This window comes from Scyliorhinus torazame, chromosome 19 (genome assembly GCF_047496885.1).
Source record: "Scyliorhinus torazame isolate Kashiwa2021f chromosome 19, sScyTor2.1, whole genome shotgun sequence".
Taxonomy (NCBI): domain Eukaryota; kingdom Metazoa; phylum Chordata; class Chondrichthyes; order Carcharhiniformes; family Scyliorhinidae; genus Scyliorhinus; species Scyliorhinus torazame.
In genome coordinates, this window is record NC_092725.1 from 38,863,561 (window position 1) to 38,877,387 (window position 13,827).

Below are 13,827 nucleotides of genomic sequence, written 5' to 3' on the forward strand. Positions count from 1 at the left end.
AGGATAAACAACAACACCTCCACGGCAGTCCACAATACTGGGGCCCTGCAAGGCTGCATACTTAGCCCCCTGCTATACTCCCTATGCACACATGACTGTGGCAAACTCTGTCTATACCTCCATCTACAAGTTTGCTGATGACACGACTGTAGTGCGTCAGGTCTCAAACAACGATGAGTCAGAGTACAGGACGGGGACAGAGAACCTAGTCGCATGATGTAACGACAACAATCTCTCACTCAGTGTCAGCAAAACTAAGGAGCTGGTCATTGACTTCAGGAAGTGGAGTGTCTTGGACATCCCTGTCTGTATCAATGGTGCCGAGGTGAAGATGGTTGACAGCTTCAAATTCCTAGGTGTGCACATCACCAAAAATCTGTCCTGATGCTACGACCCAAAAAAGCACAACAGCGCCTATACTTCCTCGGGAAACGAAGGAAATTCGACATGTCCACATTGACTCTTACATCCTATCTGGCTGCATCACAGCCTGGTCTGGCAACTGCTCAGCCCAAGACGGTAAGTAACTAGAGTCGTGAACACTGCCCAGTCCATGTTAGGAAATCGCCTCCCATCCATTGACTGTCTATACCTCCCTCTTCCTGGGGAAAACGGACAGCATAATCAAAGACCCTTCCCACTCGCGTTATTCTCTCTTCCAATCTATTCCACTGGGCAGGAGATACAAAGTCTGAGAACACACACTAACAGATTCAAAAACAGCTTCCCTGCCATTACTTGACTTCTTAATGACCCTCTTATGGACTGAACTAATCTCTCCATGCACCTTCTCTACTGAGTAATTAATAACTACACTCTGTAATTTTATTTCTTTTTTAAAATTCATTTATGGGATGTGGGCGTTGCTGGTGAGGCCAGCATTTATTGTCCATCCGTAGTTGCCCTCAGAAGGTGGTGGTGAGTTGTCTTGAACCGCTGCAGTCCTTGAGGTGTAGGTACACCCAGTGTGCTGTTAGGGAGGAAGTTCCAGGATTTTGAGCCATTGACAGTAAAGGAACGGTGATATATTTCCAAGTCAGGGCGGTGACTGACCTGGAGGGGAACCTGCTCTTGTCCTTACAGATGGTAGTGGTCTTGGGTTGGGAAGATGCTATCTAAGGAACCCTGATGAGTTACTGCAGTGCATCTTGTAGATGGTACACACGGCTGCCACTTCGTTGGTGGTGGAGGGATTGAATGTTTATGGAAGGGATAGCAATCAAGTGGGCTGCTTTGTCTTGGATGGTGTTGAGCTTCTTGAGTGTTCTTGGAGCTGCACTCATCCAGGCAAGTGGAGAGTATTCTATCACGCTCCTGACTTGTGCCTTGTAGATGGTGAACAAGCTTTGGGGGGTCAGGAGGTGAGTTATTCGTCGTAAGATTCCTAGCCTTTGACCTGCCCTGGTAGCCACAGTATCAATATGGCTAGTCCAGTTCAGTTTCTGATCAATGGTAACCCCAAGGATGTTGATTGTGGGGCATTCAGCGATGGCAATGCCATAGAATGTCAAGGGACGATGGTTAGATCCTCTCTTATAGGTGATAGTCATTGCGTGGCATTTGTGTGGCACGAATGTAACGTGCCACATGTCAGCCCAAGCCTGGATATTGTCCAGGTCTTGCTGCAATTGGACATGGACTACTTCATTATTTGAGGAGTCGGGAATGGTGCTGAACATTGTACAGTCATTCGCAAACATCCCCACTTTTGACCTTATGGAAGGGAGGTCATTGATGAAGATGGTTGGGCCTAGGACACTATCCTGAGGAACTCCTGCAGTGATGTCCTGGAGCTGAGGTGATTGACCTCCAACCACCACAATCATCTTCCTTTGTGCCAGGTATGACTCCAACCAGCGGAGAAACATAGAATCCCTACAGCACAGAAGGAGGCCATTTGGCCCATCGAGTCTGCACCGACCCTCTGAAAGAACACTCCACCCAGCCCAGTCCCCCCCCCCTACCCCCAGGCACTGCCGACCTTCCTTCCCCTGCTCGTCACCTACCCAGACACTGCCGATCTTCCCCCTCTCTGCTGTCCTCCTCTGCAGACACTACCGACCATCCCTCTCTCTGCTGGTCTCCTCCCGGTCACTTCCCACCATCCCTCTCTCTGTTGGTCCCCTTCCCAGACACTGCCGACTTTCCCCATCGGCGTCAACCGCTCCCTCCCTCCCTTCCTGGGCGCTGCCTCTGCATTTACATCTACAGATCGAAGCTGCTCTTTCTGTGTTTTGCTACTCCTCTCATGATCCCTCACTCACAGCACAGGTTCAAGAGAGGGACATGGCCACAAGGAAGGTTGGCGAGCTTAAGGGTTGGGGAGTGGGAGTGAAGTAGAGTCAGCATATTTCTTTCACCTTTTTAAATGTGTTTTATTTTAGGAAATTTTTTTGTCAACATGGGAATTGAGCAATATAAAATATTTCAACTTCAAGGGTAGAATGTTTTCTGATGGGAAATGTGCCACAGTCACGACAGGTTTTACTTTGGTTTGTGTTGTCTCACTTAAAGTCGCACTTTTCAGGAACAGAGCGGGAACGTTAAGCAAGGGTCTCTCTGTTCTTCACTTCACCCAATGTTTGTTGGAGGGTGGCTGATTTCACTCTATCACTTACTGCTGCAGCAGCAATAATTTTGATGTTGCCTTTCAAAATTATTATTGAGCAAGCAGGTTTCTCACAAAGCGCGGAGCTCAGTGTGTTTGTGGCGCTTGAGGTTCCGATGGCACATTGCTGGGCTGCAATTTGTGCTCCAGATGTGGAATCATTTATATTCAATATTGTTGCATGTCAACCTAGAATTTAATGTGGAAGCATACTGTGTGGAATTCTCTGGCCCAGAAGGCTTCTCCATCGTTGAATCATATTTGAAGACGGATGGACAGATTTTTGGTGTCTGAGGGAAATGGGAAGTGGGCAGGAAAATGGAATTGAAACCCAAGATCAGCTGTGATTGTATTGGATAGTGGAGCAAGCTCGATGGACTGCGATCTCCTCTTGTTCCCATTTCTTCTGTTCCTTATGGCTTCTAATTTAAGTCGTGCTGTTCCGTGTGTTAACTTGCAATGGTTATTCATGGCTCACTTTTGTTGGGATGGAATTCAAAACAGACCCTTGCTCAATAATAATCTTTATTCATGTCACAAGTTGGCTCGGTTAAGTTTCCCCATCGCTTTGCTGTCTTGTGTCTCTGCAGTCCCCTGGTCCGAAGATTATTTTTTATTCAAATTTAGAGTGACCCAATTATTTTTTTTCCAATTAAGGGGCAATTTAGTGTGGCAAATCCATCGACACTGCGCAACTTTGGGTTGTGGAGTGAAACCCACGCAGACATGGGGAGAATGTGCAAACTCCACACAAACAGTGTCCCAGTGCCGGTATTCGAACCCGGGTCCTCAGCGCCATAGGCAGCAGTGCTAACCATGTGCCGCCCTTCTCTGGTCAGAAGATTATTATTATTTCTGTATGAACCTTCATGGTGTGTATTGTAGCTCAAAGCCCAGACCACAACAATTATGACCTTGTGTGAGGTCCATGCATGTACACTTTGCAATGGTTTTTGGGTAGCATAGTTGAAGTCCCTCTCTTGCTCATATGTTGCTTAAAATTTAATTTATTTTCGTTGGCAATTGTTGGGTTCATTTACCTTTTCAGATGCAGAGTTTTCAGTGACTGTGAGATCGACGGGACACCGGAAGAACGCAGAAATACAATTGCCTCGCATGCAAATGAGACAGCGGAAAGGAGCCCTGGCTGTTAACTTTGTAAGTTCAGAGTTAGGCCGCTGCATCAGGTGAAATGCATAAAATAAATACCATTTTTGTTTCTAATTTCCCTCTACTTCTCTCCTTCCCTCTCCTTCCCTGGATTCTTGTCAACGGGTTTGTGTTGTGATTGTATTGCAATCAAAGAACAAAGACCAATACAGCACAGGAGCAGGCCCGTCAGCCCTTCAAGCCTGCGCCGACCATGGCACCTTCCTAAACTAAAACCGTCTGCACTTATGGAGTCCGTATCCTTCTATTTCCACCCTATTCATATATTTGTCTAGATGCCCCTTAAATGCCGCTATCGTACCTGCTCCCACCACCTCCCCAGGCAGCGCATCCCATATATTTACCACCCTCTGTGTAAAAAAACTTGCCTCGCACATCTGTTCTAAACGTTTCCCCACGCACTTTAAACCTATGTCCCCTAGCACTTGACTGTCCTACCCTAGGAAAGAGCATCTGACTATCCACTCTGTCCATGCCACTCATAATCTTGTAGACCTCTGTCAGGTCACCTCTCAACCTCCGTCGTTCCAGTGAGAACAGACCGAGTTTATCTAACCGAGTTTACCTCATGCCCTTCATACCAGGCAACATCCTAGTAAGCTGCTTCTGTACCCTCTCCAAAGCATTCACATCCTTATGATAGTGTGGCGACTAGAATTGTACACAATATTCCAAATCAGGCCTAACTAAGGTCCTGTACAGCTGCAACATGACTTGCCAATTTTTATCATCAATGCCCCGATCGATGAAGGCCAGCATGCCGTGTGCCTTTTTAAAAATAAAAATAAAAAATAAAAATTTAGAGTACCCAATTCATTATTTCCAATTAAGGGGCAATTTAACGTGGCCAATCCACCTAGCCTGCACATCTTTAGGTTGTTGGGGCAAAATCCACGCAAACACTGGGAGAATGTGCAAACTCCACACGGACAGTGACCCAGAGCCAGGATTGAACCTGGGACCTCAGCGCCGTGAGGCAACAGTGCTATCCATTGTGCCACCTTGCTGCCTTCCATATGTCTTCTTGATGACCTTATCCATATGCATTGCCACTTTCAGTGATCGGTGGACATGCACACCCAGATCTCTCTGCCTGTCAGTACTCGCAAGAGTTCTACCATTTAGTGTGTAATTCCTACATGCATTGGACCTTCCAAAGTGCATTACCTCACACTCGTCCGGATTAAACTCCATCTGCCATTTCTCCGCCCAAGACTCCAACCAGTTTATATCCTGCTGTATCCTCTGACAATCCTCTTCACTATCTGCAGCTCCAGCAATTTTTGTTTTGTCTGCGAACTTACGAATCAGACCAGCTACATTTTCTTCCAAATCAATTATATCCATCACGAACAACAAAGTCCTTAGAACTGATCCCTGTGGAATGCCGCTGGTCACAGCCTTCCATTCAGAAAAACTCCCTTCTACTGCTACCCTCTGTCTCCTCTGCCCAAGCCAGTTCTGTATCCAACTTGCCAGATCTCCTCTGATCCCATGTGGTACCTTGTCAAAGGCTTCACTGAAATCCATGTATACAGCATCTACTGTCTTTCCCTCATCTGTCATCTTTGTCACTTCCTCGAAAAACTTGATCAAATTAGTGAGGCATTACCTCCCCTTCACAAAATCATGCTGTCCATCACTAATAAGTTCAGTTCTCCATCTTCAATCTTTTCTGAATACTTATTGAGATGCTAATGAAAAAGGAGCAGTCACTCTCATCTCTTCGAACTTTTATGATTCAAATGCTCTATTTCCTTTCATGATGCAGGGAGATTACAGAGAGGTGCAAGAACTAAGGGACATTTCACTTATCCTAATGTAGACTGGGATACGAATAATATGGAGGACAGAGAGGGAAAGAGTTTGATGTGTGTTTGGAGAATTTTGTTGATGCAGGCTCGATGGGCCGAGTGGCCTCCTGCACTGTAAAGATTCTATAATTCTAGAAATTACTGTCGCAGTGAAGAACAATCTAGTTGGTGGAATGAGGTGGATCAAATGTCAGCAGGGGAACATTCAAGGAACAATGTCATAAGTTATCTATGAAAGCGGGCAAGGATTGATTTGCCACAGTTGCCACTGTTGCTTCACAGCGCCAGGGACCCGAGTTTGATTCCCGCTTGGGACATTGTCTGTGCGGTGTCTGCACATTCTCCCCGTGACTGCGTGGGTTTCCTCCGGGTGCTCTGGTTTCCTCCCACACGTCCCGAAAGACATGCTTGTTGGGTGAATTGGACAATCTGAATTCTCCCTCTGTGTACCCGAACAGGCACCGGAGTGTGGCGACTAATGGATTTTCACAGTAACTTCATTGCAGTGTTAATGTAAGCCTACTTGTAACATTAATAAAGATTATTATTTTTGGAGTAAAAATATACTTAAGAGGGACAGGAGGACCAACTTCGCTGAGTTGAGAATGGATCTTCTCCAGGTAAACTGGAATCAAAAATTGAACAGCTGAGCGACCATAATTCCATAAGGTTTCAGGTTGTCATTGGATAAGGACAAGAGTGGTCCACGGGTGAGGGTGCTTAATTGGGCAAGGGCCATTTACATCCAAATTAGACAGAAACTGGGAAAGTGAATCTGAGGGCAAATCCACGTCTGACATGGGAGGTTATCAAAGGCCAGTTGATTGAAGTGCAGGACAGGTATGTTCCTGCAAAAATGAAGGATCAAAATTGCAGGATTCGGGAACCATGGATGACAAGGATTCGGGAGCCATGGATGACGAGGGAAATTGTAAGCTTAGTCAAAAGGTAAAAGGAAGCATGCGATAGGTCTAGGCATCTAAAAACTGACGCTCTTGAGGAGCACAGTGAAAGTAGGAAGGAACTACTTGTTAAACGTGGAATTAGGAGGGCTAAAAGGGGCCATGAAATGTCTTCAGCAAATATGGTCAAGGACAATCCCAAGGCTTTATATGCATATATTAGGAGCAAGAGGGTAGCAAGAGAAAGAGGAGGCCCACTTAAGGACAATGGAAGTTATGAGTGGAACCAGACCGTGCCGTTCTCCCTCTCTACTTGCCCGTTCCCCCGGGCGTTGTAGCTGGTCGTCCTGCTTGAGGCTATGCCCTTGCTGAGCAGGAACTGGCGCAGCTCGTCACTCATGAAAGAGGACCCCCTGTCGCTGTGGACGTATGCGGGGCAACCGAACAGTGTGAAGATGGCGTTCAGGGCTTTAATGACTGTGGCCGCGGTCATGTCAATGGAAGTTATGAGTGGAACCACAGGAAATGGGTGAAATCCTTAATGAGTACATTGTATCGGTATTCACCAAGGAGAAGGACAGATGTCGAGGTCAGGGATAGGTGTGTGAACGCTCTTGAGAACATCAGGATATCAAAGAATCCTAAATTGCATTAAGGTAGACAAATCCCTGGGGCCAAATGGGTTCTGTCCCAGGTTACTGCAGGAGGCATGGGAAGAAATAGCTGGGGCCTTAACCGATATCTTCAGATTCTCTTCGAGCACAGGCGAAGTTCCAGAGGACTAGAAAATAGCCAATGTTATTCCCTTGTTTAAGAAAGGAAGCGGGGATAATCCAGGAAATTATAGGCCTGTGAGCCTGACATCATAGAACATAGAACGATACAGCGCAGTACAGGCCCTTCGGCCCACAAAGTTGCACTGAAACAAAAGCCATCTAACCTACTGTAGCGCACAAAGACTCCGTGAGATGAATAGAGTGAAGTCGATGAGGCTTTATTAAGCGTGTCTGTTCCCCCGCAGCTCGATAGTAGAATGGCCTGCGGGGGAGGACTCCGGCTTCTTATACTCTGCCTTCAGGGCGGAGCTAGAGGTCAACGGCCAACCAGGACCTGGGATCTGTCAGCCAATGACATTAGGGCTTCCAGTCCCACATGACCCCTAATACATACTACCACATTCACCCCTTGTCAAAATGAACCCGGCGGGGTGATGCTTCGCATGGTGGTAAGGGTTTACAGGGCTGGTCCTGGGAGGAAAATATTCACATGGCAATACAGTATGTACAATTTTGTCGTGTTTCAACTGTTTACAGAAGGTATCGGGAGAAAAACAAAATGTTCTTGTGAAAAGTCCATATATTGATTTAGATCGACGCCACGAGTCGGTCGGGCGGTCTGGTCGTCCGTGTCGATCGCCTCGGCCCCGGTGGTGGTGGTGGTGCTTGTACCGGTGTTGTCGTCTCCGGGAGCCTTACGGTTTCAGCTTGGGCTTTATTCTTGGTCGGGCCTGAGGGGAGGGGAACCGATCCTCCTGGGAAGGGGGCGGTCGCGGGGTGCGGCGGTGGCAGGAAGGGGGGGGGTTGGGTGAATGGTGTCGGGGGGGGTGTGTGTGTTGCCGGCGGGCACCAGATCCCGCAGGGAGACCGTGTCCTGTCGGCCGTCGGGGTACTCCACATAAGCGTACTGCGGGTTCGCATGGAGGAGGTGAACCCTTTCGACCAACGGGTCCGCCTTGTGTGCCCGCACATGCTTTCGGAGCAAGATGGGTCCTGGGGCCGCCAGCCAGGTCGGCAGCGACGTTCCAGAGGAGGACCTCCTAGGGAAGACAAGGAGACGCTCATGGGGCGTTTGATTAGTGCTCGTACATAATAGCGACCGGATGGAGTGGAGAGCGTCCGGGAGGACCTCCTGCCACCGTGAAACTGGGAGGTCCCTGGACCGTAGGGCCAGTAGGACGGTCTTCCAGACCGTGCCGTTCTCCCTCTCTACTTGCCCGTTCCCCCGGGCGTTGTAGCTGGTCGTCCTGCTTGAGGCTATGCCCTTGCTGAGCAGGAACTGGCGCAGCTCGTCACTCATGAAAGAGGACCCCCTGTCGCTGTGGACGTATGCGGGGCAACCGAACAGTGTGAAGATGGTGATCAGGGCTTTAATGACTGTGGCCGCGGTCATGTCAGAGCAGGGAATGGCGAATGGGAAGCGGGAGTATTCGTCCACCACATTAAGAAAGTATGTGTTGCGGTCGGTGGAGGGGAGGGGCCCTCTGAAATTGAGACTAAGGCGTTCAAAGGGGCGGGAAGCTTTAATCAGGTGCGCACCATCCGGCCTGAAAAAATGCGGTTTGCATTCCGCGCAGATGTGGCAGTCCCTTGTGACTGTACGGACCTCCTCTAAAGTGTATGGGAGATTGCGCGACTTGATAAAGTGGAAAAACCGAGTGACCCCCGGGTGGCAGAGGTCCTCGTGGAGGGTTTGGAGGCGGTTAATTTGTGCGTTGGCACATGTGCCGCGGGATAGGGCATCGGACGGCTCGTTCAGCTTTCCGGGACGATACAAAATCTCGTAGTTGAAGGTGGAGAGCTCGATCCTCCACCTTAAGATCTTGTCGTTTTTGATTTTGCCCCGCTGTGCGTTATCGAACATGAAGGCTACCGACCGTTGGTCGGTGAGGAGAGTGAATCTCCTGCCGGCCAGGTAATGCCTCCAATGTCGCACAGCTTCCACTATGGCTTGGGCTTCCTTTTCCACTGAGGAGTGGCGGATTTCTGAAGCGTGGAGGGTTCGAGAGAAAAAGGCCACGGGTCTGCCCGCTTGGTTAAGGGTGGCCGCTAGAGCTACGTCGGAGGCGTCGCTCTCGACCTGGAAGGGGAGGGACTCGTCGATGGCGCGCATCGTGGCCTTTGCGATATCCGCTTTGATGCGGCTGAAGGCCTGGCAAGCCTCTGTCGACAGAGGGAAGGTCGTGGTCTGTATTAGGGGGCGGGCCTTGTCTGCGTACTGGGGGACCCACTGGGCGTAGTATGAAAAAAAACCCAGGCAGCGTTTCAGGGCTTTTGAGCAGTGCGGGAGGGGAAATTCCATGAGGGCGCGCATACGTTCGGGGTCGGGGCCTATTATCCCATTGCGCACTATGTAGCCCAGAATGGCTAGCCGGTTGGTGCTAAAAACGCACATGTCCTCGTTGTACGTGAGGTTCAAGGCTTTGGCGATCTGGAGGAATTTTTGGAGGTTGGCGTCGTGGTCCTGCTGATTGTGGCCGCAGGTGGTTACATTGTCGAGATACGGGAACGTGGCCTGCAACCCATGTTGATCAACCATTCGGTCCATCTCCCGTTGGAAGACCGAGACCCCGTTTGTGACGCCAAATGGGACCCTTAGGAAATGGTATAATCGCCCGTCTGCCTCGAAGGCTGTGTACTTGCGGTCACTTGGGCGGATGGGGAGCTGATGGTAGGCGGACTTGAGGTCCACGGTGGAGAAGACTTTATATTGGGCAATCCGATTGACCATGTCGGATATGCGGGGGAGAGGGTACGCGTCTAGTTGTGTGTACCTGTTGATGGTCTGGCTATAGTCTATGACCATCCTTTGTTTCTCCCCTGTCTTCACTACTACCACCTGTGCTCTCCAGGGACTATTGCTGGCCTGGATTATGCCTTCTTTTAGTAGCTGCTGGACTTCGGACCGAATGAAGGTCCGGTCCTGGGCGCTGCTCCTAGTGGCGACGGGTTTGCAATCCGGGGTGAGGTTCGCAAACAAGGATGGGGGTTGCACCTTGAGGGTTGTGAGGCCGCAGATAGTGAGTGGGGGCATTGGGCCGCCGAATTTGAACGTAAGGCTCTGTAGATTGCACTGGAAATCTAATCCCAGTAAAGTGGGGGCGCAGAGTTGGGGAAGGACGTGTAGTTTTTGAACTCCCTCCCCTGCACCGTTGGGGTAACTATGCAGAAACCTTGGATCTGTACGGAGTGGGATCCTGCAGCTAGGGAAATCTTTTGTGCGCTGGGATAGGTGGTCAAGGAACAGCGTCTTACCGTGTCGGGGTGGATAAAGCTCTCCGTGCTCCCGGAGTCGACTAGGCATGGTGTCTCGTGGCCGTTTATTAGCACCGTTGTCGTCGTCGTCTGGAGTGTCCGGGGCCGAGCTTGATCGAGCGTAATTGAAGCGAGACGTGGTTGTAGTAGTGGAGTGGGGTCCGTTGTTGCCGTCCAAGATGGCGGCGGGGATGAACAAAATGGCCGCCCTCATACATCGCACATGGCTGGGGGCTCACAAGATGGCGGCGGGGGTGGACAAAATGGCCGCCCCCACGCGTCGTACAGGTCTGGGGTGGTTGGGGCGCCCTTCCTCCCCTCGTGGTGGCTGGGACCCAAAATGGCGGCGTCTGCGGGTCGCACATGGGGCGCTGGGGGGGTTGGGGAGCGTTAGGACCGCGCGGGGCTCCCTCATCTCTGGGGATAGCGGTGGTCGGGACCCAAGTTGGTAGCGCCGGCGGGTCAGACGTGGCGCGGGGGGGGGGTTAGGGGGGCGTTAGAGACGTGCAGAACTCCCTCTTCTCCGTGGAGAGCGGTGGTCGGGACCAAAAGTGGTAGCGCCGGCGGGGTCATACATGGGGTGGGGGGGGGGGGGGTTGGGGAGCGTAAGCGGCGTGCAGGGCTCCCTGTTCTCCCGGGACCGCGGTGGTCGGGACCCAGAGCGGCTGCGCCTGCGGGTGGTACATGGTGCGCTGGGGGGGTTGGGGAGCGTAAACGGCTTGCAGGGCTCCCTGTTCTCCCGTGACAGCGGCGACCTCGTGGGACCGGCACACAACCGCGAAATGGCCCTTTTTCCCGCAGCTCTTGCAGATTGCTGCGCGGGCCGGGCAGTGCTGTCGGGGGTGTTTCGCCTGGCCGCAGAAATAGCAGCGGGCGCCCCTGGTGCGACTTGGCGTTTGGACCGCGCAAGCCTGTGGGGTGTCGGGGGGCGGGGGGGGGGTTTGTCGCGACGGGTACGTACGGAGCCCAATGGGCTGCCGCGCGGTCGGGGCCGTAGGCGCAGGTATTATGCGCGGCCACGTCTAGGGAGGCTGCTAGGGCCCGGGCCTCTGAGAGTCCTAGCGACTCTCTTTCTAGAAGTCTTTGGTGGATTTGGGAGGAATTCATACCTGCCACAAAAGCATTGCGCATTAACATGTCCGTGTGTTCATTTGCGTTCACCGAAGGGCAGCTGCAGGCTTGTCCCAAAATCAGCAGCGCGGCGTAGAATTCGTCCATCAATTCTCCGGGACCTTGCCGTCTCGTCGCGAGCTGGTAGCGAGCGTAGATTTGGTTAACTGGGCGGACATGGAGACTTTTCAGTGCTGCGAACGCTGTCTGGAAATCCTCCGAGTCTTCGATGAGGGAGAAAATCTCCGTGCTTACCCTCGAGTGCAGGACCTGTAGTTTTTGGTCTTCTGTGACCCGGCCGGTGGCCGTTCTGAGGTAGGCCTCGAAACACGTCTGCCAGTGCTTGAAGGCTGCTGCCGCGTTCCCTGCGTGGGGTCTGATCCTCAGGCATTCCGGGATGATCCTGAGCTCCATAGTCCTTTTTAGGCACGCTTAATAAATTGTAGCGCACAAAGACTCCGTGAGACGAATAGAGTGAAGTCGATGAGGCTTTATTAAGCGTGCCTGTTCCCCCGCAGCTCGATAGTAGAATGGCCTGCGGGGGAGGACTCCGGCTTCTTATACTCCGCCTTCAGGGTGGAGCTAGAGGTCAACGGCCAACCAGGACCCGGGATCTGTCAGCCAATGACATTAGGGCTTCCAGTCCCACATGACCCCTAATACATACTACCACACCTACACTATGCCATTATCATCCATATGTTTATCCAATAAACTTTTAAATGCCTTCAATGTTGGCGAGTTCACTACTGTTGCAGGTAGGTCATTCCACAGCCTCACTACTCTTTGCGTAAAGAACCTACCTCTGACCTCTGTCCTATATCTATTACCCCTCAGTTTAAAGCTATGTCCCCTCGTGCCAGCCATTTCTATCCGCGGGAGAAGGCTCTCAATGTCCACCCTATCTAACCCCCTGATCATTTTGTATGCCTCTATTAAGTCTCCTCTTAACATCAGTGGTGGGGAAGCTTTTGGAAAAGATACTGAGGGACAGGATATGTGCACACTTGGAGGAAAATGGACTAGTTAGTGACCGGCACCATGGTTTTGTACAGGGAAGGTCATGTCTCACCAACTTGATTTGAGTTTTTTGAAGAGGTGACAAAGAAAACTGATGAGAGAAGGGCTGTGAATGTAATTTATATGGACTTTCGTAAGGCATTTGACAAGGTACCGCTTGGCAGACTGGTACAAGAACTAAAATCACCTGGGATTCTGGGTGGGGTAGCGTGATGGATACAGAACTGGCTTTGTTATAGAACAGTAAGAAGTCTGACAACACCAGGTTATAGTCCAACAGGTTTGTTTCAAGTCACTAGCTTTCGGAGCACTGCTCCTTCCTTAGGTGAATGAAGAGGTAGGTTCCAGAAACATTTATACAGACAAAATATTTAGATCAGAGGCTGAATGCCCTCGAATGATTAAGTGTTTCTTAATGTCAGTGTCTATGTGCGCAACCTTCTTGGAGATCCTCTCCACTTTGAGCCAGGCATTGAAAATGGAAAACCTCTCTATTTTGAGGTGTCAATGGTAGCCATGATGTGGAGATGCCGGCGTTGGACTGGGGTGAGCACAGTAAGAAGTCTTACAACACCAGGTATTCAGCCTCTGATCTTCGGGTAAGCGTTCTCCAAGGTGGCCTTCAGGACGCGCGACAACGCAGAATTGCCGAGCAGAAACTTATAACCAAGTTCCGCACACATGAGTACGGCCTCAACCGGGACCTTGGATTCATGTTGCATTATATTCACCCCACACCATCTGGCCTGGGCTTGCAAAATCCTACCAATTGTCCTGGCTTGAGACAATTCGCACCTCTTTAACCCGGGGTTACCCCTATCTCTGGCTCTGTAAAGACTTAATTACCTGCAAAGACTCGCATTCAAAGTATCGTCTTGCATCTTTGACTTTGTCTATATAAATGTTTCTGGAGCCTACCTCTTCATTCACCCGAGGAAGGAGCAGTGCTCCGAAGTGTTTGAAACACACCTGTTGGACTTTAATCTGGTGTTGTAAGACTTCTTAATGTCCAACGCCGGCATCTCCGCATCTTGGTTACAGAAGACAGAGAGCAGCAGTGCTAAGGTGTTTTTCAGAATGGAGATCTATAGTGTGGTGTTCTGCAGGGATCAGTGCTGGGACCTCTATTGTTTGTAGTATTTCTAAATGATCTGGAGGAAAATGTGGGTGGT

At 50.5% G+C, this 13,827-nt stretch overlaps 1 protein-coding gene across 2 annotated transcripts in view; it reads left to right on the forward strand.

The window, feature by feature from the left end:
* kdm5a (lysine demethylase 5A) overlaps positions 1 to 13,827 on the forward strand; it is a 408,944-nt gene that overhangs the window by 115,245 nt on the left and 279,872 nt on the right. For both annotated transcript variants that reach the window (XM_072484202.1, XM_072484201.1), the window contains exon 7: positions 3,657 to 3,766. In XM_072484202.1, coding sequence (XP_072340303.1) covers positions 3,657 to 3,766 — 110 coding nt within the window. The remainder of the gene's footprint in view (positions 1 to 3,656; positions 3,767 to 13,827) is intronic.